Source organism: Stegodyphus dumicola, chromosome 12 (genome assembly GCF_044657685.1).
Source record: "Stegodyphus dumicola isolate Sdum_Otavi_A_Nest chromosome 12, ASM4465768v1".
Classification (NCBI taxonomy): Eukaryota; Metazoa; Arthropoda; class Arachnida; order Araneae; family Eresidae; genus Stegodyphus; species Stegodyphus dumicola.
The window spans coordinates 106343333-106370255 of NC_140779.1; the positions used below are offsets into that span (position 1 = coordinate 106343333).

The 26923-nt window shown below is 31.7% G+C and overlaps 1 protein-coding gene across 3 annotated transcripts in view; it reads left to right on the top strand.

The window, feature by feature from the left end:
• LOC118203969 (BCL11 transcription factor A-like) overlaps positions 1-26923 on the top strand; it is a 333290-nt gene that overhangs the window by 246098 nt on the left and 60269 nt on the right. For all 3 annotated transcript variants that reach the window (XM_085806753.1, XM_085806754.1, XM_035376285.2), the window contains one exon: positions 21567-22076. In XM_085806753.1, the coding sequence (XP_085662879.1) occupies positions 21567-22076 (510 nt within the window). The remainder of the gene's footprint in view (positions 1-21566; positions 22077-26923) is intronic.

A 26923-nucleotide genomic window follows, 5' to 3' on the forward strand; every position in this document is an offset into this window, starting at 1 on the left:
AAAATTAGCATTATTTGATTTAACTAAAGTTAACAATCGTATAAAATTATGCGACTCAAAATATCAAGCAAAATATGTTCTTAACAAAAGTTAATAAAAATAATGAATATTATGCTTTTTTTCGCTCAGTTTTCGTCGCACCCTATTAGACAAATAAGAATGCAAGAATATTGCAGTAATCAGAATTTTGATACAAGTGCTTATTTCTCCTTTATTTGTTAATTAGCTTGTGATTTCTGACATCGTTACTAAATAAATTTATAATTTAAAGCGACACATTATGTGTGTAATAATCAAAATATTTTGTATACTATGTATTAATTGAAAACTGTTTCATGTATTTAAAAAACATCCTCTTCGATCGTAATGATGTTAAAAATAGTTGTAATTATTTTGATTAATGTTTCGAATGTGTATGAAAATTATTAATAAATCTACTTGTTACATGAAACAATTATTGCGTAATACAACTATTTTTAATTTCATAATTTTTTCCAATTTCTGATTATAAGGAAAATTTCTGAACAGGCTTGAATGCTTTCAGAGGATAGTAGTATGTTACTTTATTGGAGGGTTTGTTCTTCGAAAATTTTGCTTTGAAAAATTAAAAGGTGTATTTACATTTTAGTCATCAATGAGTATATAAGTTAATTGATTTAATTCAACAATAGACTTAAGAAACTTAATAATACGTTAACCAATTAGTTTATTAGCTGTTATTAAACTTATTAACATGTACTAATTGCCCATATTTATAGAATACGGTTTATAAGTATTTTCTTTCGTTTTGTTTTTCTTTCAGGGTTTTAAATAATTTTATAGCATTATTATTTCAGTACACACCTCTAAGTACCTAAAATTTCGTTTGTGAAATAAAATGCATTCAACAGCTTTAAATTTAGCATGATAGAAAACAAATGAATGATTTATGTCTCTGAACTTGGGTAAAGAAGATTAAAATAACAACATGTCAAAAATTATTTCAGTAAGCATTGTGTTGCTAAGTGATAAAAAAAGATGAAAGGGTTTCAATGCTAGTACTAAACTGGATGATGATGCTTAAAAATGAGAATGAGAGGAGTTTGATATAAAAATAGCTAAGATTTTATGAAAAAGAAATACTTGGAAAAAATATTTTCACTCTTCTTTACAGTTAAAAAGAAATACGTAAATTTAAACAAATGTAAATGCTAATTTTACCTAAAGTTTCTGTAGTTTACTATGTTACGATTCATATTTCAATTTTTAAATCTCAAATTTCGGTTTCCCTTGACTTAGACCTAATGCTCCTTACCTACTCGCTATTTACATTATCATATACAAGCAGCGACGTTTGATCAAAATTGAATAAGACATCGCCAATTTAAGTTTTTTTATATAATTTTATTTTTAAAATGATACACAATCTGGAATTCATTGGATGCAGCTTAAAATATAGAAAATAGACCAAAAATATTTCAGGAGACTTACATAATAACAAATTTCGCATGTAGCTCAGCTTCGTAAGATTTATAAAAACCCAGAAAACCTTCCGCTTCTAAACACTCTTTTTACAATTATCATCATTTAATACAATATTAATAAAGGCATAAAGAAAACCAGCATAAAGAAACCGTATTTCACAGAAAATATTGAGTTTTCTCTTTCTTGGTTTGAAGTTAGAAATATTTTAATTATTATAAATTAGTATCAGTGTTGTATTTGTAAATTATAAAGTAAAGGCATAACATTAAAGCTTTTATTTACTTATTCATTTTTCCACTTTCTTCTTCCCTTTTACCTGAAGAAATGCTTTTTACTTGCTAAAAAACTCTCAATATCAAGAATAATTTTAATTTTGTGCTGAATAAAAAGCTTACGAAATAACTTTAAAAAAATATTTTAAAATTCTTAATGATCAATAAATATTTCACAAAGCACATATTGTTGACATCAAACTGTTATACCTCAAAAATAGGGCAAGAATTCTGAGGTAAATTGTATGACAAAAGATTTAGAACGAAAACTTTTACAAAATTATTGATCCATACTAATAAAATTTTAGTAGAATTAATTGAGATTCTTGTTATTTTCATTATAAAAGAATACTACTAAAAGTTTCTCCTATATCCACATTTTCCTGCCATTGTATAATATTTTATAATCTTACTTAAGATGTTAATCTGCATAATGACGAAAAATACTGTTTAAAACAAAGGAAAATAGATGCTAGTTGTTTGTATTGCTATTAGAAACGTTCCTCATTGTTACAGAGAGATACTTTGCAGTGAATTTCATTTGAAACCCTACTTATCTCACCTAAGCATTTTAAGTAGTTTTCCCAACAAGCGTTTTAAACAAATAGTTTAATCTTTAAGGTAAGAAAAAGGATCCTAAAGTCTTGTAACGAATTTATTTATTAATAATTCATTCTTAGTGCAGTAGGTATAGGGAAAGCTGCAATGTTTTAATGGGAAGAAAAAACATTTATGTTGTACAACATAGTTGTTTTCGCAACCACTTCTTGAACTCCTCTTAGTTTTGAAACGTCATCATTTTCTGCAAGGCAAAATTAGTTTCTCGTAAACTGTGTTTTCAGACATAAATAGTAACTTTTAAAATTTAAATTAATACGAGAAAGGAGGTTAAAAACAATATTTTTTCAATATTTCTTCCTCGCAGTGTCACGGAATTTGCATTAAAAAATCTGTTTTCGTAGCATATCCCTGATTACTATTAAACATTTCAAAGCTTATAAGATTTCACCAACTATTATTGAAGATTTAGCGAGAGGTTTCAGCTTTCTCTAAGTATTTTCGCATAAATTACTAATTAAAGAGCATTCACGATAGTCTTTCAGTTGCTGGTCAAGTAATTTTCTTATTTTTCTTTATCAAACCTTGAATAAACTTAATTGCATTGAGCCATCAATAAATGCTGTTATTATCATTTATTTAAGTAAAAGAAAACCTATGTGATTTTGTGCAGTTAAACGAAGCCACCGAAATATATTTTAAAAACCGGTAAATAGTATAAAGCTACGGCTGCCGTGTAAAAATGTACATAATTACTTAATTATTTATTTTACATTAGGATTCAATAAATTGTTTCTTCTTTAAATACTAATCGACTGATCTGTAAAAATAATTTAACTTTATTTTTCTGTTAATTTTGCAATGCACAAAATTTATCAATACTTAGGCATCAATTTTAGCTAAGATGTATGTCGGTTTACATTTTAAAGTTTAAAAAGATTTTAATTTACAAAGATTAGCTAAGATGTATGTCGGTTTACACTCAAAAGTTTTAAAAATCTTTAATCCGCAAGGATTAGAATCTACGTTTTCTAATCTATTGTCTTTACTTCGGAAAAAGAGTTTACAAAGTTTAAGAAATGAGAAATATTCTAAAAAGACTCCACATCTTTCCTTAATTAAAAATGTTGTTTATTACGGCTAACTCACAAAAGAAATTTTTGCCGCTGGATAAAATAAAACTGTTCTGAAAACTAATTTCAGCAGATTCTAAAGCAAATGAAATCTGCTTTCTTTTATTTAATTTTCCTTTTTATTAAGTTCATGTATTTTTTTAGTATAAACTATGCTTGATCATATTTGTTTATCTGATAGCTATTCGCTATGAATTTTAGTAAAAACTCAACTATTTTTATATCTTTTTCAGACGGATATAGGCTTCATAATATGCATTAAAATTCTTATTCGGTTAGCTATATATAGTACATAAAAATTTAATTTTAGATTATACGAAATTAATCATATGTAATGGATAAACAATTTGCGTAATATTTAGTAAAAATTTATGTAGCTAAGTTTTTTCATATGTACCCGAATGAATTCAGTTAATTAATCCGAATTATTTAATTCTTGGTGGTTTGTATCTAATTATTTTCCCTAATTAATTATACGCTCATCTTTAATTATTAAATGAAGTTTAAGGTTACTTAGCTTATCAGTTGATTCTCTCGATAACCACTCCTTGCATCCTATAGAAATATAGCGTTTTAACTAGTGGCTTTTGAAACGATAATTGATTTAAATACAGCTGAAGTATTTTTCGATTCGTCATTGTGTAGAGACATAAGTTATTTTTTGGAGGCCGAAGAGATGAAAAATTAGCAACGCCTTCGCCGGGAATCGAACCACGGACCTCTGAATACCGACCAGCATGCAGAACCACTACACCACCAAGGCACGCTAGAAAAGAGGGAGAAATACCTTATAATTTAATTGGAGCGATAACTGTACATCGTCAAGATTACGTTGTCCTAGGTCGAATCCTGCGGAATTAAATGCTATCCCACTGGAAAATTTTATTGAAAAACAAAAATATAAATGTATAAAGAAAAATAATAAAAATGGTGCATAAAAGAGAATAAATAGCATAAATAATTATAAAGAGCATAAATAATTATACACATAGCTTTTTAAGTGTTTCTCAGCAACACTATTACACATTGAACGTAATCGTCATTATTAACGTCATTAATTTCAGGTGTTTACGTGTACAGTACTAGCATATCAACTCTATTATGGATCTGTCTAAATGTGCAGTACCTAGCACACTTAGACAGAAATTTGAAGTTAATAATATTTGTACCTGAAAGAGAAGCATTCAAAGATCCGAATTTAAATTGCCATTTTTTTCCAGCGCTTTACATATATTTTCTTACTTTATGTCTTTAAATTTCTTACTTTTTGCAACTATCTATATCTATATCTCTCTCTCTCTCTCTCTCTCTCTCTCTCTCTATATATATATATATATATATATATATATATGATGTACCATCTTTTGTCAAGAGTAAATAGATTGTTGAAGAATCATAAATGTAGTCGTAGCTTAAATTAACAGACGATAAGTTTAAAAAACAGGATCCATTTATTATTATTCAGGAGATAGCAGTTACAAAATCAGATATTCCGGAGTAAATAAAAAGAATTACTAATAACTTTTTGTATGAAGCTTACTGCATCGTGACATTTAAGCAAAAAGCCCCGATATTCCTTTTGCGAGTCATTTTATAGCCTCTGGAGAGGGGGAGCTTCCAAGAAATGACGTCAGCCTCGTCAGCCAATCCAGTTCGCTTTAAATATCTCTAGAACATTCTAAAACTGTACGTGTAGAAAAGGTGGGAAAAACAACTTGACTACGGGGCTGTGGATTTAATTCTACGTACTTTCAAATAAGAGAACGTCACCATTAAAAATGAAAAGAACATACAGTTAGAAATTTAAGTGTATTCTTGACTATGGAATTTTATTATTACATATATATATATATATATATATATATATATATATATATATATATATATATATATACAGTATAGTTCCTTAACATTTATTATTGAGCTCTCGTTCAAGTTAATAAATTCTGAAATTGAAATATTTGCTGTCGAAATAAAAGCATTAATATCAGTTTAAATGTAATAAATTTAATTTATAAATTTCATAATTTTCTATACGCCAAATGAATAATAACATAAAAGAAAATACATAAATTTAATTTATAATAAGCCAAATAATAATTATACTTTTGTTAATTATTATTCACGCTTTTATCAGCTGAAATTTTATAAATTTAATTTATGGTGTATATCAAATGATATTTATGGAAATTTAAAACATGCTAAGTCATGTTTGAAATGTTACTATATAATTAAATAAAAAATAATACTACAAATTAATATACAAATATGTTTAGTATTATACATTTATATAAGCTAAGTGCCAATATTAAACAAGATAGAGGATTTACTAATGCAATGGTTTGACAGATGTCATACAAAATAACACAAAGTATTACAAATTGTTGAATGAAGTATGCATGATTACTCAAAATTTTGCAGGAATCAATTTATTCTCTTTTATAAAAGACGGGAAATCACTGTCTGTAATTGAAATAAATTTTTAGGATGTAAAAAATTTCAAAACCTTTTAAAAATCTTTTCCAAAGAATATTCTTTTAATTTTGAAAAAAAGCAAATGAAAATTTTTAAATATTATGCAACTTCTTAATGTAGTAGTAGTAAAACGTGTATATTAAATTTAGACTACTGCTGTTGTCCCGCTGTTGTATATCTTAAAGTACGCTTACATTTAAGTACTGTGTCTAGCAGTACATTGTTATTTGCATGTAAAAATTGATCATGACATTATAAATTGTGGTGGCTAGAAGCCACCACAATTTATAACGCATAAGTATGCAGATGAAGCTATTTTTTTCTTTTGTTTTCATACTTACTTATTTATGTCTTTTTTATTATTTTGTATTCTTTTCTAATTTTGACTTCTGTTTGTAAAAAATGATGTAAACAAGTCATGATTGTAGGCATGGTCTATATACTAGAAATAAGTTGCTTCTAGCCACCACAATTTATAATGTCATGATCAATTTTTACATGCAAATAACAATGTACTGCTAGACACAGTACCTAAATGTAAGCTTTGTAAACAATTGTATAGATCTTAATTAATTCTGACAGTAAACCGATCATGTTTGCAAAAATGATTTGTAACGTGGGAACATCACACCTGTTTCTAATGCAATATATAATGTCTTGAAACATGTTGCCTGTACCCACTACAATAGATAACATCTTGAACCTGCACAACTATGTATATCACGTAATTTAATCCCTTTTATTTGAGCTAATTTAACTCTGAAAGTTATGAGTACCGTTGATGCCGCAGCCGGTGGCAGTACTTGTAGCGCTCGCTGGAGTCACAATTTCCATCACGTCTCGAGGAATGATGCCAGAATGTTGTTAGTTTTCTAGTTAGTGTGTGGGACTAATGCACTTAGAGTAAATATTAGGTGGCCTTCTCACTTTTACATAATATAACATAACACCAAGTTAATTCTTAGTAGGATATGGAACTGACACGAAAACATAAAATATACAATAAAACTATACATAAACTATACATAATTATAAACTATACAATAGAAATCATATTATTCTAAATTTATACTTTTACATATTTCAAATTATTTAATATAAATATCATAATAATTTCAAATAGTATATATTTTAATAAAATAGATGATATATGTCCGCAATTTAAAATTAAATAATAGGCTTAAAATATGTTTAAATGTGAGTAACATTTTATTAAAATCCCAGAAACGAAAATTACCTGGTGTATACGGCAAGAGCAGTAATTTACAGTGAGAATCCAAGAAGAATATAGCACAGGTTAATAAATATATGTACTAATATTTCTCTGATATATAAATCAAAGAACTTAATTATTTCCAAAACGTTCTTTTTTACTGACACAATGTATTTTTCTCGCTATTATAATACAAAAATTGTGAACAGTATATTTTATTTTGTTATCATAAATCGGAAGTTTCTAAATGATGTATTGAAAAAGCTAGCGTAGAGTGAATTACGTATGTGTGTGTGATTATGGCAAAGCCTCGAGTATAAGGGGACTATCTGCCTAAGGGGAGGGATGCCTTCGTGGAGGACTTTCTAAGGGAAACTGGCTCGTATACACGTTACAGATGGGGAAAACCACGAAAAAGCCCATACAGCCAGCCCTTTCGCGGGATTTGAACCTCGGACCGAACTACCAGTGTTCAGCGACTTTACCGCTCAGCCGCTGGTGGGCCGAGTGAAAAATATCATAATTTATAACCTTGATTAACTTTTTAAACATTTTTACTAAATATCAACTCTGAAAGCTTTAATTACGTATATATATAGAGAGAGAGAGAGAAATGATGTCTAGTTCATAATAATATGCGTATAAACCAAATTAATTTGAATCATAACAATATAAATATTAAATGAATTAAAGCTTAGCTTAGTTGTTTTAGATTTATAAAAAGAATTTGAAGTATAGTGTTCTAATCTGTATTTAACTTCTTGCTGTACCTTTTCAAACAGTATCGTTTATACTCGTATATTTTTCACCATTTATTAATACGTCCCTCAAAAATTGCTGAAAGTGGTACAGTTATACAAAATTTGATGATTAACCTTCCCCTTTGAAGTTGTAAAGAACGGTAACTGCTGCTTTTTACGATATTCAAAATTATTTCACCTTCTGCTCTTTCTTATCTTTAACACCCAATTTATAAACTATATATATAAAACTTATCTATTCTTTTTTTTTTAATTTACCACAGCACAGAATAAATAAATATAGGAAAAGTGAATGCAGGGTAATATTAAAACATAATGTAATGGGGGAGTTAGGGGAGGATATCCCCCCTCAGACCACAAGGCCGTATGTTAATGAGCTGTATGTTAAAGCAAGTAGAAACGCCGCGCTAATGGCTGTTAAGGCCGTCGAGGACTTTATCACAGCTCCGTTAGGGGGATTTTATGCAAAATGAATTTGTGTTCAGTGGAGGTTGAGGATGATATATTGTACAATTACAAAAATTTCATATTTAAAACTTAATTGTTACCGTGCAATAGAACGCATTTCTTATTTCATGCTGGGCGTTACAAATTATCCGACGCTTTCGTGTTTGAAAATCTCAGATCTTTATTGTTTAACAAATAGTTGTAATATAAATTTTGTAGGCATTAGTTAAAGGCAGTGTAATAATGCCTCTCGATGCTATCTTTCTGTAAAATATTTATAAGCTCTGAAGTATTTTCAGGTTAAAGTAAATGATTCGAGAAGAATTTTTGGCATATTAATCATAGCATGTTACATGTTATGTTGAATTTTTGATGTATTAATCATAGTACTTTAATTACTATAATTTTTTGAATAATTAAGCATATGTTACAGCGGTCTTCGTTAAGTATATCACAAAGAATGTGAAGAACTTTTGCTGGAAGGAATAAATATACTATCTCAAAATAATTATACCATTTAGCATAAAAGTAAAGTGCTTGATTTTTTCCTTCAAATTGTGGCAACAAGATTACACGCAAACGCAGAACTCAATTGAAGTAAAATGCCTAAAAATAAATCATTTACAACTTTTAGAATGCTAAGCAAAAAAAAAAATGTATAATTTTCAAATTGGAGGCTGGTGATTTGCTGATTTTGAGTATGAAGAAACATTGTATACGTATTGTAACTAAATATAAATAATCTGAAGTGACATAAACTACAGAAGATATAGTCAAACCTAGAATGAAGAATGAAAGCAGAAAAAGAATTTAATTACAATGTTGAAAGAAAGAACACTCTCTTGCAAAGCAAAGATATACCTTGTTCAATGTGCATGAGGTAAGAACCTTTCGTTGATATCTATACTCTGATTGGGAATTTCAGTCTAGCTGCTCAGTACTCTACTTTGATCCAATTTTTTTCCACTGTAAAAGAGTTTTATGTTCTACCACATGAATTCGAATTGCCGAATAGATGAGATCCATAAATATTGATAATCTGACCTAGGTTCAGATCTCAGCGAGCGGACTATATGCATAGGCATTTACCTGACTTTTCCCTTGTGTAAGGTATCAGCCAGTTTGCCTTATAAAGCTTTCCACGTAGCATGCTTTCTGTTAGTCAGATAGCCTTTGTGTACTTTAGCATAATCAAATCACTTAATCTATAATATGGACCAGCACGATTATGAGAAGCAGTAAAACTAAAAGACTGTATTAAAATATAACTTGCAACTTAAAAGAAACTTACACGTTTAGATATTGTATTGTAATACCTAAAAATTTAAACACATTCCTGCACTAAAAGCCTAGATTCAGGGAAAAAAACTACGCCGGTTTTCTGCTAATGTTAACTTTTACACTAATTTGATATGGACAGGTGTTGGTTAAATACTTAACTAAGATTATATTTAAATACGTTACGAGAATAATTTTTAATAAGAAAAAGGAAAAGGGAGTCTTGTAAATTAATAATAATTTTTTAGATTTAATTCTTAATAGAAAAGAAAAACTGCTTATTAAACAAAATAACAAAAGAGTTTCAATTTAGAATTATTATATTTTCCTTGTACATAAAATACGACTGCTTCCGTTTTCCTTGGAATCATAATTATCAATTTCCGTAAATACAGAGCTTTCTAAGCAAGATATATTGACCTAACACGGGAAAAAGTAAGGAATCAATAATTAACTCCTGTTTTGAATAGAGAGTAATTTATGTCACATTGATTGCATCGGCCTTTAGGGTTTCTGTATTTCTTTCTTGCTGCTAAAGGCACAAGAACTGGGGGGCTTAATCTTAGTTAAGTCGTCATCATAAATTTAGAATGAAGCTGTGCAAATTGAATAGAAATCTCACGATGGGGAAATGAAAATATTCAATTGGAACTGTTGAATAACTTTTTTCGAGAATTTACGATTGTGGTAATTTTTTCTCAGATTATACGGAAGCTGGGCGTTTTCAAAATGCACAGCTCGATATTTATGCACGACCCCCCATGGAGAGAGACCCCGTTTTCAATACTCATTTGAATTGCAAATGAGCACCGGCACAAACACACACAAACATGCACTCGGCGAACTTAACCTTCCAGAGCGTCGTAACCCCTTCTCACCTCGCCCTTTGACGATGTATTTCCACGAAAGAGGTTTCAGAAGCAGATTAATATGAAAAAGATTTAAAATAAAATAAAAAAAAAGTCTCCAAAAATCTGCATAAACTTCCACGTGCGTCGGTTGACTCTTTCAAAATAAAGGTAGAAGTTGTTGCATGTCCCTCCTTCCCCTCCCACTTAGTTTCGTTTCATTCCAATAAACATAAATACAGATACGGTAGTCGTGTGTTTACGTTCCGAAAAACTTTTTTGTGTGTATATAAATTTGAAGCAGTTTTGAGATTCTTGTTTTTCAGACGTATTGCGATATCGCTGTGATATTACAAAAAATTCTGCAACCGTTATGATGAGCATCTTATTTGTTCATCGATTGCTTTCTGAATGTTTCTTGAAGTGAATAAGTTTTATTTGATATATCAAAAATTATTTAGTTTACATTTCGAGCAAAAGTGGTACGTAGATTTATTTGGCTCTCGTCTTAAAAATTATTAAAAATGATCGCATTAGAGCCATATTTGAACGCAGGAGAGTGTTGAAAAAATTAAGGACATTCATTGACAGCTTTCAACGATTTAAGCTTTTTGATAAATTACAGAACGTTTTTTGATTTAGTGAAAACTCTTAAAATATTCAACATGTTATGATACAAATATATTGGAAATCAAATTCATTCTCTGTGTTTATTTTTCCTTATTTTTCAAAAACAGATTAGAACCCTTAAATGAAGAATGAAGGAGATAAGTGAGCGTATATTTAATATTGTGTGACAGCAATATTGACAATGCAGTAATGATCTGTTGAAAATATTCTTTCTAGAAGTTTTTAGCTCCCGAACGATTTCTTTAATTTATTTATTTATTAAAAGACTAAATCAGGAAGAGACTTTTATGACGCGTGCACGTATTTGTTTATGTGTTGTCCATTAGCAAACTTATTCATAAAAATTGCAATTGTGTTCAAAATGCTATAAAAAATGAAAAAAAAATATTTATTTCCCGTAGTCATTCTTAAACCCTCAAGAGTTTTTAATCAACAATAAAACAGTTGGTTATTTATCAACTGCAACTGAGGATGAAACCTGCATCAATATTATGAGAGTGAAGTCACATATATTGTAAAAATTATAAGGGAAGTAAGCAGGGCAGAAAAGGTCAGTCAAGCAGATGGGATGAATGAGAATGTATCTCGCTAGGAAGCCCTAAACCGTATCGTAAGGCGCAGTTAGAATAGGTAAAGAATTTGGCTAGCTATAGTAAACTAAAATAAAACTGTAGACAATTATTATTAATAAATTTACTGCTTTTAAGCTAACCCTCTTAGTGAAGTATATATTTTGGATAACATCATTATAATAATTTTAAGACTGGGAAATTAAACATTTATATTTTATTTGGAAGAGAGATGAACTTTAAAATTAGGCAAAAAAAAGAAGTACAATAGCATTGTAAGACTTTTTTTTCGCCATGTTTTTTGTTCTGATGGAATCATCACACCATATTTTAATTTCTAATATTAATACACGTTTAAATAACAGTATTTACAGGGATTTAAAGGACGGGGTATTTCGTGCTGTCTATAGCTCCTGAAGAATGAATAAACGGTCAACGATTTAATTCCTCAGTAGCCGTACAACACTTACTTCTAATGCAGAAAGCATACAAAATTTTTATTTGTTCTTTAAAACTTCTACAGGGAAGGTAAAGGAAATACAAATAATTTCACCTCTCAGAAATTCTGCAGTAAAACTTCAGTATAAAAACATCATTAAAATTCGTACAAATATTTTTGTTTGTTTGTTTCACTAGTTTAAATTTTATTGATGGCGTAAAAGTAAAATTTCTTTTCGAAATAAACCCCTATGTCTAAATTTCTAAAGTAGTCCAATAAACATAAACAGAGTGAAACAGAATGAACTGGTTCACTCTCAAACAGAGTGAACTAGCATTTTTGTATAAACTTCAGGTGCAATTATCTTTTGTCTTCTATTAACCATTTAATTCGAGTTATGTGCAAAACTTGTAAGATAAAAATTCACAGTATCTTTGCTAGGCTTGGATAATGGTGGCGAATGAAAGTAAATAACTGATTGCCAAAACAAGTGAGGTTTGTTTGCATTTATTTAATCATCTTATTTAGTAGCCTTTAAAGAAAACTCACTCATATTTACATGACTGTATTTACTACCGAACACTGAATACTACCGAACACGAACACTGAATTACTATCACTCATATTTACTACCGAGCACTGAATGCAACTTACATATGTTCGGTGGCTTTTATTGTTATAACACCGATAGTCCAATATTTTTCCCTTTTAATGTTTGTAAAGAATTTGTTACGTTGGCTGAAATAAGCAGGACAATAAGATGCTGCACGATGAGTATTCGTTAAGTTTTGGCAAGAAAATATGAGACGAAGGTCGTAGAATCATTAGGATTTTTGAAGTAGGAGACATGAAACATGAGCTATGCCCTCGCCGAGACTCGAACCTCTAACCTCTCGAATACGCGCCAAGTGTGCTGACCATTACACCACGAAGGCATGCTAAGAAGGCGGGAGAAATACCTTTTGTCATTTAGTCATTTGGGATTTGCACTGAAGGAATATCCAAGTGAGCAACCCTAAACTGTCTGTCTTTTCTGCTCTATATAATTTTGTTCTTCAGATCCTCTTGTTTTTTGAAAAAGCTACATTGCATCAGAAGCTATATATATACATAAGAAAAAGGAAAATGTTTAGTTGTAAAACTGAATGAAGACGAAATGAAAATTTCGATTTAACAAGCAATGTTTAGAGCCATTAGAATTTTTCGATGTCAGAAAACTGAAGAAATCCATAATGCCCTCGCTGGTATTTGAACTCCGGACGTCCCGAATACGCATCGAGTGTGATTCCAGTTATAACACGAAGGCGTTCGGAAAGGAAGGAACGAATACCTTACAGATTGCATTGTAAATTTGCTTTTATTAGGTTTACTTGATTATCGCTAAGCTTTCGCGAGGGCTATCTTCCTAGGAGGATGCCTTCATGAAAGCTTTTCTAAGAGAAACTAACTTGTATGCACGTTACACATGAGTAAATCCAAGAACACACCGATACAGCCAGCCCGTTCACCGGTATTTGATACCCGGATCGAACTAGCAGAGCTCAGCGCTTTATCGCTAGAGATAATGGCTCAAAATTTTTCAAAACACATTTCAAGATTTTTCTGCGTAAAATAATTAGCCTAGACTAAATTTCTTCTTTAATAATTCTTGTAAAAGAACTTCGCAAAACTCTCGTCTTGTTTAAAATTATACTTAACAAAAAATTTGATTTTATGATATAATTCATTTGCTAATAAACAAATCTTAAAACAAGTAATTAACACAATTTCTTTTCCTTTTTTGGAGAGTTTTTTTGGAGGGAGAATGCAACTTTGATTCTTTTTGCACTTTTGCTGATGTAAGAACTATGCTTGTTATTAACCTTTTCGGTCCATTTCTTAAATCATGCATCATTTACCACGAAAAAAAAAACGCTGCTTAACTCTTCACTTCAAAATATTTTTGTCTGAATTTAATTAAGCTGCTACACCAAAGCAAAACAACAGCTTATTATTAATTCTTGTTCCTTTATTTACATTTGAGCCCCATTCAAATGAAAACAAAATACAGAAAACTTTTTTCCCATTAGATCTTACTTAGACAACTTTAATATGAGTAAAAAGCCTAAAGAAAAAAAGGTCAAATCTTTGGAAATGTTGATCACGTATTGATCTATATTCTAATACATTATCATCCCAAAGTCTAACTCTTGTTAGGACTTAGCTGATAAACTAAAAGATGGTGTGATAAATAGGTAATGTTGCTTGCTTTACGCTGTTGGCTTTCGTACAACTTAAAAATAAAGAAGAGTGCTCATTTTCTCTGCTATGTCACGTACTTAACGATAATTATGGCAGCCCAGGTTGAATAGAAGTACTTTAAGAACTACGTTCTGTCATTTCACGGCGTATCCCGTCTCTCTCCCCTAAAATGTAAATCAAAAATCCCCATTCCCTCTGAAAAGGAAAACGACCAAACAAAATGTTAACGTTCGTCCCAAACGACCCTCCTTAATTCGAATCGTTAAGGGGAATTTTCGGGCCCCGCCGCTCATCGCGGGCCGGAATAAGGCCCCAGGTCCTCCACTTCCTAAATCTCCTGACGGAAAATGTTAAACGCGAGATAGGAGATAACTATGAGACAAGGATGATTAGCGCTAGGATTCTGATGACTCCGTTGCTCATGGCAGCACTAGTCGTAGCCAGGAATTTGAACTTAAAAGTGGTGCTGATTTAAAAACTGGGGGCTGATTCAAAATTTCGGATTGCGAATCCGGTTATAAGCAGGAAGAGTTTCGTTTTGCCGTGGAATGTGAGTTTTGATACAAGCGTTATAACGTCGACCAAAAGTCTTTTAAGAAATTATGAGGCGTTATTCAAATATTTCATAAACATGTTCAAAACCTGAGCAGAACAGCAAATATAATTTATAAAATATACTGTACAGTTTTTTTTTAATATCGCATCATTTCATCATTGCAAATGTTTTCAGGTTTCTGTTTTAGTCCGAAGCTGCGAGCCAGCTAGCTAGCTAAAGGTCACGCATCACGCGTCAAATTACATTTTCTTTAATCAGATAGCTGACACGAATATCTAACCAACTTTCAGTCTTGTAATTAATAAGTACATGAGGGAACAGGAGTGAGCGGTCATGGTATACGTCATGCTTTCCAAGAGGTGTGGTTACAGGGTGCTGACTACATGTGGTCGGTACGTTATTACAAGGATAAGTTCACACACAACATTTATTACGATGATAAGCACGATACACAACACTATATAGATACATAAGACACATATTCAAGCCCTTATGACGCTTCACGATACGCGTCTGCTCATGATTACAGGTAAAAGAATTAACTGATACATTTTTGGCTATATTTTTGGCGACGATAGCCCCTATACTAATCTACTGAGTGCAGAACAAAGAGCAAATTTTCTAATGTCTTAAATATTGTTTATTAAAATAGTTATCATTTGGGAAATCCGAGAAAAAAATAACAAAGAATAAACAAAGTTTTTGTGTAGCTTCTCTAAATCATTTATTACATTTTGGGTACTTAGAAGATAAGCAATCCGTAAATTGAAATTTCTAGTTAATCTGAACATAAATGAGGAATAAATATATGTAAATGCGTAACATAATGGCATAATCACAAAGAAAATTTATTATAAATGCTATGTTGTAGTGCCTAAAGCAGTTGCAGAAATTAACGATTATATCAAGATGGTATAGCATACATTAAAGAAATATTCACAAGAAGTAACCATGTCCGTCATATAACTGAAAATGTAGAGAAATAATAAAAAAAATACATGATGAGGCAACAAAATTATCCTTCATTTGAAAACATTGCTTCTTACTCTTCAAATTGGGATTAAATGAGCTGCTAATTCAAAGTCATCCAGAGCTTATTTGTTTAGTTGTTCTACTTTGGATGTTATACATAAGTTATCAATTATGAATCAGAATTATCAAAACGGACACAAAACATCTGGCTAGCTTTTCAGGCTTATCAGATGATAGCATCTACGACCGTTGCTAGAAATCGCAGAAAAAGAGGAAACAAAATCTTATTCCATTAACGTCAATGTTTATCTTCTGTCTGAATCGCTGTTGTACCTCATCTAACTGTATTTTAATCCCGTGCATAGGTCACCTATAGCGTAACTCGGTGGACGGTAGTTTGCTGTCATTGTAAATATTTTATTGTTTTCACGCCATTAAAAAGAAAAATTATGGGTAAGTGTTTAAATTATATTTTAGTTCAGGTAGCTTGACTGAAAATTCACACGAGCATGTTAGAGAAAACTACGTTAATATTCATCTTCGTGTATCTAAAACTGAATTTAAGAACCTTTAATTGTAAGCTCTGATTCGCAGGAAGTGCAAGAAATTAGAAGTAGTTCTATATCTGTACAGTTTTTACTAGAAATTTGCTTGACTGCTCCACTTCTCTAGCTCTGGATTTTCCCGAAAGGAAAAAAAATGATATTTTTAAGAAATTAAATATGATTGTGAATAGAAAGTTGTTCAGTAGTAATTTTCTTGATAAGTTATATTCCATTCTGGAGATCATGATAAATTTTAAAATCACTAATCAAATTACAGTGAATCAAATAATGAATGCACCATTATTTATATGATAAAATTTTAGAACAAATATGAAAGTTAAAATTATGTATATTATCCTTTGAATTGAATTTTAAGGACTTTTTTTATTTTTTCCTCATTCTAACTAGTATTTTATTATTCTTTTTAAGCTGGATTTAAACTGAATTGAGAGCAGCGGTTTCACACCAAAAATCTTCAAACATACCATCATTCTCAATTCTATAAATATTTATGTCAAATCTACTTTGGAAACTGAGTTTTCATATAACCTTTAGTTTAAGATTCCTGTAGAAAATCAATTTTCTCTTCTGAAACCAGTAATAAAATATTAAACATTGCAGTATAAAGAATTGGCATGAACTTCCTCAAGCTGCCTTCCAGTTGAATTTCATGAATGGTAATTAATATATATGTATATATGCATCTCACATTCTACAAATAGATAACAATTGTTCACATAAAATCAATTTTGACATTAGGCTGTAATTTTTATGGACAAGTTCATATAAATTTAAAGCTTTAAAATGGGCTTCATGGGAATCCTAAAATAGAATTATAATTCTTGAAAGCGATATCCGGACTTTAAAATCCTTATGAACACTCGCAAGTTTCTGTAGAATTCTGACGTTGTTGCGGTAGTCTTGAAGGTTTGTATTAAAAATTATCTCTTTATTTTTAGGTGCCAAAAGGAATTAATTTGTAACTATCAAAAAACGGTTTTCTATTTGGGCAAAAGCGTAACCTTTTGACATAGATTTCAAATAAAACTCCATCGATTTATGCAACTTTTACAATTTACAAAAATTTATCTGCTTTAGGTAATAACAGTAATTCTTTGCTAACGCTTCTAAAATTCCGTTACCTTAATTCTTCTTGTTTCATTACTATTTTCCTCGATAGATAATAGGACGTTAGTGTTCGCTTTGGTCCGCCAATTGTTTTTGATTTAAATATGATCTTCGCTCCTCCCTTCTTTGCAGAAAAAAAAATTTTTTTCCTCCTGTAGAAGAAAGACTTGTGTCTGATTGCCCTCGAAATAGCTAGAGATTTTTTTAAAATCTCTCTCTCTCTCAGTAAAATTTTAATTTATTTAATTATGAACTAAAACAAGGTTTGTCTAATTTTAAGTTTTACATTGTCTTTTTTCTCTTTCTGACTGAAGCATTTTCATAATTTGTAAGTATTCAACTTCTTGATATATACTTTAATCTATTTAAGAAAAGTTTGTTAGAAAGGTCCATTAGAATTAACTACTTCATTCACGTTTTAAGTGTGATATTGCTTATGCTTCCTTGTCTTTGCTTTTTTGCCTATACCATTATTATAAGCTGAAATGTAGGTTTGATAAAAAAAATTATAAGAAATGCCATTGGACTAATTTATAGGGTGACTTAAAATTCTGAACTGTAATTCTCTAGTGTCATATTAGCCATCATTCTGCGGAAGGAAATTCTTCTTTAAATATCCCACTTAGCGACTTCAAAAATGTTATCTTCAAAACCCCTTGCTGCTCTTCCATTTGAAAGTTACAGCAATGGTACAGTAAGTTCTTTTCTCAAACAAGTTAATTTTTTTCTTGTGATTATTCGTGGCACTTCATCGGGTATTTACATTTCAATCTACGGTTGACAAAAGTCATTAAACTAGGCTTGGGGGGAAAAGCTCCGTTCTAATCCCACTAATGCCTTTTTTCTCTCTCATATTTCACGCTATAGGTGCTAACTTCCTGTTAGAACTGCGAGACAACAATTTTATTTCTAATTTTTTTTAGAGAAATAAATTCCTTTTTCTTTTTCTTTGCTGATAAATGTGTTTCCTTAACTCCCAGGTACTTACTATTATACTCGTCAACCGTTTCAACAAATATAAAAGACCGGAAGAACTAGATGTATCTTTATGATTGAGTTATTTTTATCGTATCATAATTAAGAAAACTTGGGAAAGAGTTTGTTTCCAGTGAATGATTATCCACAAGGTTGCACGTTCAAACGATGATTATTATTATTTTTTATTAACTAATAAAACAAGCTAAAAATGGAAACGCTATGAAATTGCAAAGATTGTACATTTTATCGTCTTTAAACTAAAAATTATTGCAAAATTGTTGCCACTAGATTATACAATATATGCATATGTATATGTATGTATGTATATATATATATATATATTTATATATATATATATATATATATAATGTTACTAAAATGCTTCATGAGAATAAGTTCTTTGAGTAGCAACTATTCGCGGAAATATTTGGCCTTACTAGAATTGCCGGTTTGGCTTTAACTTATAACTCGAGTAAAGACGAAACATTTTCGTATTTACGTATTTTTATCAATTATTGTTCATTGAACGGGAGTTGGTTTGTTCCCCTTGAAAAGTCAACTAATTTCCGATCAATGACAATGATTACATGTTTTAATTTTTCCTTTTACAATTGATATATTATTCCTCGTGATGATTTAACTCCAGTCCCCGTTAAAACATTATTAACATTTTGCTTTCAAATTACTTCAAAACATCTTTCAAAATATAACTTACCAGTATGGATGCACACTTTTAAAATAATTCTACTTTAATTAAACTTAGGAGATAATATAATCAATTAATCAATACTGTTTAGGAAATAAATTATTATTAACTAACTTTGCAGCAATTGCGCAAGTAATAATAATAACTTGTATTCGCACTAAATGGATTTAAGATCATACAACATTTGATATGCTAAATAGCAGCTATTAGCGCTATTTATCTCTTACCTAATGTACCCACTTTATATATTATATATATATATATATATATATATATAACATAGTGATACAGAAATTCTTTTATGACACAAATATCCCAAAATCATTTCCACGTGAAATGCAAAATGCTAAGTTTTTCACATGGCAAAGGTGTGATAAGGGCTTGATATTTTTTAAATAGCTAAAAACATTTTATTATGCATTTTACTATATTTCATTTCGAGACCACTACGCTATGACAGTTCAAGAGGAAACTTGTAATTATAATTTAAAATTAGTATTATATTATCATCCCAACAATTCTGAATGGTTTTAATAAGAGACATAATAAAACCTTAATCGCCCCCCTTTTCATGCAAGAATCGCGACCTAAAAATATGATGATGGTTCATTCACATTTCCCCTCTTCGACAGTGTGGCAGGCGGAGACAAAAGGGTTAATTACTCGGTTAACAGCTCGTGAAATCGTCCAGTCAATCTGTTCTTCTTCCCTGCTTTTCGCCAATTAATGGAACGGTTGCACAATGCCTTCTTCCCTTTTGAAACGTCCGGACAGACATTTTCGAGCGCCACTGAATTTTCGGAGCGAAAATTTTATTATTATTGTGTAATGTTAAGCGGGAACAATGGATGGATGGATAGATGGATTAATGGGACCATAGTCGCTCGTCGTGCATGGAGTGTTGAAATTGTCATTTGTTATCCATATAATTTACTCGAAAAGCTATTCCAAATGTCTTTATTTCTTGTTTCTTGCAGCCATTAATGGCACTACCATGGGACCGAGCTATTGTTCTGTGGTATATCGCACATAGCTTATTTTCAAGCGAAACTGATGCTGGCTGCTCAGCAGTCAAATTCTGTCAGTTATTAAAAAATAATTAATTACTAAACAAATCTTCATAAAAAATTCTCATTATCAGGCATTATACATTTAACCTTTTCTACCATCAAGAACACTTATCTATTTTTGTTCTATCCTGAACTCTTTTACAAGCATTTTAGGTTATATCAGAAAACCAGATTTGGATTTACTGAATTACAGAAAAACACATTTGTAGAGACATTAAGTATTTTTTGGAAGCAGTCGAGATGAAAAATATGCAACGCCTTCACCGGGAATCGAACCACAGACCTGTGGAATACGCGTCCAGCGTGCGGACCACCACACCACGAAGACATGCCAAGAAGGCGGGAGAAGTATTTTATATACTCCCCCTTTTAAAGGGCGACTGGGGTTTTTAGGGGGCCCAATCGCCAAATCCTGGCTGAGGAGTATCATCATCCAACACTTTTTTAGCTCGAGCGCCACTGTAGAGACAATAGGTATTTTTGGAAAGAGGAGAGATAAAAAATGAACAACGCCTTCTCCGAGAATCGAACCGCAGACCTCTGGAATACGCACCCAGCATGCAGACCACTACACCACGAAGGCACGCTAAGAAGGCGGGAGAAATACCTTATACATTAAAAACTACCTGCCTAATGGCAGGGATGTCTTTCTGGCAGACTTCCTAAGAGATACTGGCTTACTCGTATTAGACATGGGGAAAACAATGAAAATTCTCATACAGCCAGCTTGATTAATGGGATTCATATCCACTCGGCCAATGGTAGGCTCTGACACAAAACATGTTCACAATAAAAAAGGATGTAATGTGTAAGATGCTAAATATATTTTTCCTCTTCCTCAGCGCCATTTTTTTAAAATATTACATAGCAGCATAGAATACTGAAATAAATTAAAAGGAAAAAATTAATAAAAAGCATTCCTTTATTTCTTTTGACCATTTCTCTGGCCATGACCTGTGGTCATGACTTATCTGATATCTGTTATTTTCTGAAGATCACCCCGAGAATGATCAAAGCTTCAGCTGAAATAATACGTTTTCTGTTTCTGAAACATTTCTTCTTTTAATCTTATTCGGAGGTGTTGAAGGATAGTACAGTTATAATTTAAGCTTGAAACTGACCTCATTATTTGGCATTTATATAGCGTTTTGTACCATTTATTTGAATCATCTCATTTATATCTTTTATTTCAGTTAGGTAACTTGACTCATTCTTTCTTCAAACTCCAACATATTTTTCTATGTTACCTGAAATCTGAAAACACTTTTTTCTCTATTTTATAGCTGAAGCCGAATTGCTGCAGGACACTTTGACATGTGGTTCCTGCCAGAAGGTATTCGTCCTCTCCGAGATAGTCAAATTTATTCAACATAAAGTTCATAGTTGCAACAAAGAGAACAACTTTATAATTCTTGAAGATGGCAACCAGCCAGACTTCGACAGTGATCGGGAAGAACCTCTGGGTCCTCTGGTGTCGGCGTCGAAAGCGCCAAGTATATCAGCCCCCATTTGTAACAGGAAGGGGCTCCATCACCAGCATCACCATCTGCACAGAAATCGAAATAGGACGGAAAAGTCAGCCTCGCCAAACAGTTTGAGGTTTGCAAGCGATGGCCGCCAGCAGGATAGTGGGACTGCTGGAGGCCAAACAGACAATTTTTTAGATAAAGAATGTGAGGAGAGCAAGAAGGTGACCAAAGAAGAACCGGTGGTAAAGCAGGAAGTTAAAGATCCTTCTCTGAGGGCGAGTCCTAAAATTATGGTCAATGCTTATACAAACACCATAATAACGGGTAAGTTTCTTTTGATTTTTCCTTTTAATAGCATGATACTCTTAATCACATTTTTGTGTATAAAATTAACTCTTTCCGGCACGCTACCTTTTAAAGTCGGAGTTTTGATTAAAAAAAAAAAAAAAAAAAAGGTAGGCAGTCTAATTAGGCCTAGAGGAGTACACAAGTCAAATTTTGTGACGATAGCACTTATGATTTTAATTCTGTGGGTGTGCCCAAAATGGGCACACTGATTGAATAGAGCTTCAAAAAGAGTACTGAAACCAGCATATTTGTCAATGAACTGAGCGATGAGATGCGGAGAAACAAAGAATACAGAATCTCAGTTGTCCTAGATTATCGGTGACCCCGGTCTGGGCACACCTAGGGTTCGCCGTTTGATTTTAGGCAAAATTTCAAGGTAAAAATTTAAAACTAATATAGAATAAGGAGATTAGCATACAGCCAAAAAATAACATAGAAATTTCTTTTCAAACAATTCCTTTTATACCCTAAAAAAAATCTGGAAGATTTCTTTGAAAAATAAGGGTCTTAAAATTAAACATGGCTAAAATATATGGACTGGTTTGTGTTGAGCTGCCATCTACTATAAATAAAGAAGTTTCAGAGTAACCTATAAATCCTTTTTCATTCAATTTTTCTGTGCGTACAGAAGGAAATTTTTAGGTGTGTCCAGATAGGACACACTGTGCCGCAAAGGGTTTAAACATTAAAAAAAGTAGTAGCAGTTTGACATGAAGATTTTTCCGATGGCATTCCAGTTTTCATTTACGTGAACAAATTGTATTTCATTTAAACAGAAAATAGAATTGTTTCCTCTCTAATTCTAACCACAAGATATTTAAAATCTCATACCACAAATAAAATGTATAAATGTAAACCAATGCAAATTTGTTTCAATAGATTATATTTCGGAAAAATTTCATAAACATTTTAAGACTTTCGTAATAATTTCGAAGGAGGAAAGATAAATTTATTATTTCTTATTCGTTAAATATTAAAATCTAACGTACAAAGTAGTGCTGAGGGAAAATACTGCCACAGTTACATAGACAGCTTGTTATTTTTTTAGGCAAAGTAAAATTAAGCATTATATTAATTTATTGACACATTTTTTCTTTTATTTGAATAATATGTGAAAAGATAACACAGAAATGTACATTAGTTTTATAAAGCTAAGTCTACATATTAATTTATATGAATGTGTTTGATAAGATTGACCTACAGCGTTCGGGAAACATTCAACTTATAACGATTAATATAAAGGTAATTGATTAGGTATTGAATAAAAATCTATTAATTTTTAGCTTATTTCGTCACTCGTTGTTTTTTTAATCATTTTCTAAAAATAGACTAAACAAATACAGTGATCATCAGTTACCACTTCACGAGTCAAATCTCGTCAGTTACCACTTCACGAGAGATATTTCCGATGTCATTATCCAACGTAATTACGATAAGTTCCCCTTTAATTGCTTATCCTGAATGCCTATTTATTGAGTTGGAAACCTTTTATTATTATATAAACAGCTGCCGACCCGGGGTGGCCCCCCCTCGGATCGCCTATGGAGGTTGGGGCATTTATAAACCGTGTAAGGCGGCATTGAGCAAGCCAGGTCTGGGAGCCCCTTCCTCTGGTGTTCTGTCCTAAATACGACAACTACGTAAAAAAGTACCATTTCAGACTCCGAACGGAATTATACCTGGAAGTCACTTTTTAGATAATTAGTTCGTACTTTCTCAAAGACATCTTTTAAATATTATTACTGGCATTTTCGTCGAAAAAATAGTCTTGTGTTATTCCCAAATGATACTCACACTTGCCTATATATATATATATATACCACTATTTTGCCATTGCAATGAAATGCTGCAACCTCTTTACTGGAATATAAGTGAAAAAAAAACACCCTTCCTGTATAATTCGTGGCAAAAATCTAGAAAATTCTTTTAGAACTACCGCCATCAAACAAAAATATTTACTTTGGAAAATTATAATTAAGTTGTGCACCACATTTGATATGTCAAAGGAATATTTTTTTGACTGAAAATGGAATACATAATTTAAACTCACAGAATTTTTTTTATTTCGATGTTTACCGTCAGTAATATATATTCCAGTTGCTCCTTCAAAAATTCTCACGTTCTTATTTTTTTTAACTCCGCACTTCGCAACGTTTTGACGGCTGCGCGTCAGAAGTTGAAATCCCGCAGGTATAACCACAAAACACACGCGCATGTGCATATTAGCGCCGAATTTTTAATCCGCAAAGTTGTCCGCTCTAATTACACTATCTGTGACCGTAATCATCTGAGAAGTTTTTATCTGAGCTTATTTTGTTATTCTTCTGTAATGTGGCATCCGACTTGTCGGAGGGATCCTGTGATCTTTTATTTCAGATGTACAAGGGCTGACATCATTCGTAAAGAGATTTTTTTCTTTTTTGCGACTTTTGTTGCTCTTGTTATTTCGTTCCGTTTTGGTTTGTTCACGGGCAAGAGCCGAAAAATTTAATTCAGAGAACTCTGCTAATTTTTAATGACTCTTGAGATCTTGTCAGATAATATAAAAATAGCGTTGTCGCTTTCGCAGGATCATAAAAAAAGGTGAAAAGGAAAGTGTGTTTTGTGACTTATTACAGCTTATAATTTTTCTTAATTGGTTAGATTTGATTGCTGCCACCAAGCTTAGTTAATTGCATAAATGGGGCATTTAAATATTTCTCCACAGTAAATGTGAAATGAATATTTTTTTTTTTTTTTTTGAAATATGAATGAGAAGAGCAGTATGACATATGATTTATTACAAATGCTCTTCGTTACATTTTAGCGAAATTTCATATATTCTTACACAGTTGCTTGCTAGAGGGGGGATCACCCCCTGGCAGTATATTTTGAGCGACTTTCCAACTGCCGTTAATTGTTGTCCAGACATAATTGTTTTCCTCTTTTTTGGCCTATGTTATGTTGAAATTTGTACGGCTTCAACGTCAGATGCTGGTGGATTAGTTCCTTGTTGTACGTTTAAGTTGTTTTCTGACACGATATGTTAGTTTGCTGCGGTTTCGCAGATAAGTCTAGCGAATCTTTTTTACCCTTTCATTACTCACATGAATGTTTTTCATCCTCTTTAACGATTTGTGGACAGATTGGCGTCCTGTGTTCCTTTTCATGTATAAAATAGCCGTCTTTTCAAACTGTACACGCACATCGCAATACTGAGGCGGTGAACTTTCTTTCGCCGTTGCTGCTATTCTGGTTAGCAGCGCTCTGTAGAGTTTCTCGGAAATGATGAAATTTTTATTGTTGCTAATAATGTCGTTCCAAAACTATTAAGGATATCAAAATTGTGCAAATGGTTAAATGCTAAAACAAAGCCTGAAGAGTTTCGTGTTACCTTAACTAGATTTCGAGGCTTGCTCCACTTACTGCACGGCAGACCTCGAAACAACTCTCATTCCATATCTCCTGAATTAAGATGTTATAACTGTGATTGGCTACAGTGCTAAATCACGAATCTTATCACCACACACAATGTTCTTAATTTATTCGGGAAAAATAAGGTAGGATAACATTCTCTGAATGGTTATCATCCTAGTTATATTATATGCATCACTTCTACCGAATTTCGTCCCATTCAGATAACTCCTTCTTGGTGCGTCGTTGCGTCTTTTTTTTTTTTTTTTTTTTTTTTTTGTGTGTGTGTGTGTGCCTAAGAGTGTACATATATATATGTTTATATATAATATATATATGTTTCTAATTGATTTAGATGTTTTGAGTTTATATTCATGTAAGATAAAAATATGTAAATCAAAATTATAATTTAAACTAACGGTAAAATTTTAATTCTCCCTCTCTGTTCTGAAAATCTTAATAACTTCTCGGGGTTGCGTCATTTCTAGATCATTCTATAGCCTGCGCAGCTCTGATGACGTAATAATTGGGAACCAAAACTTTTCTCTTCCCGTGCTTCACTGTTGCATAACTACGCACTTCAGCTTCGCCGTGTGCCGTGTGCTCTGCTAGGATGTAATTTTGCTATCGCAATAATATCAAAAATGTAAATGTTCTGTTAAAAGGCACGACTAGAGAACCAAGTGAACTGTAGCCACAAACATCAACTGGAAAATAAAAATGAAATTAAAACTTCCTCGACTGCCAAGTTTTTTAGATGCTACGAAGTCAACGCATTAGCATACTACGCAATCAGGATTATTCAGTATAGATCTACGCACGCATTAGCAGTGTTCTGGCCTTTCCTTGCTGCTATTATTTCATACATAAGTTAAAATATTACAAAATTTACAAAATTTAGCGAAAAAAAATTGGTTAAAGTAGTAGTACGAAAATCTCAGAAAGAAATTTTTACTGAAGTTTTAATCAAACCCTGCAATATCTCAATGCATTAATTTTAAAACTGCCTTAGCTAATTTTGTGGAATTAATGAAGGAAATGGCATTCTAATAGAAAACGTTATGTTACGTAAATAGTTTAAAAGCTATTATGTGAGTTAATAACTTTGCCTGTCGGAACAAATTTTCAAATCTCTCCTCGAGACACTTTTAACAACTCGCTTATTTCGAAGATCTTCGAAAGGTTGGGGGTGGGTAGATAAAAAACGTACTACGGTGTTAGAAAAGAGATGGAGAAATGGAGGCCTTAATGGCGACTCATAAATATTAGTGGCACCTTATTTTCTGGCCCGTGACACGGAAAACTCTCGAAGGGAGCGACCGCTTAATGTTGCAGTGAGAAAGCGTAAGATCTATGAATGCAGAAGGGATCACTTTGAATTAAAGAGGGACGCAATGGATGTTTTTGGCATAGAAATGCCAAGTTGGCTG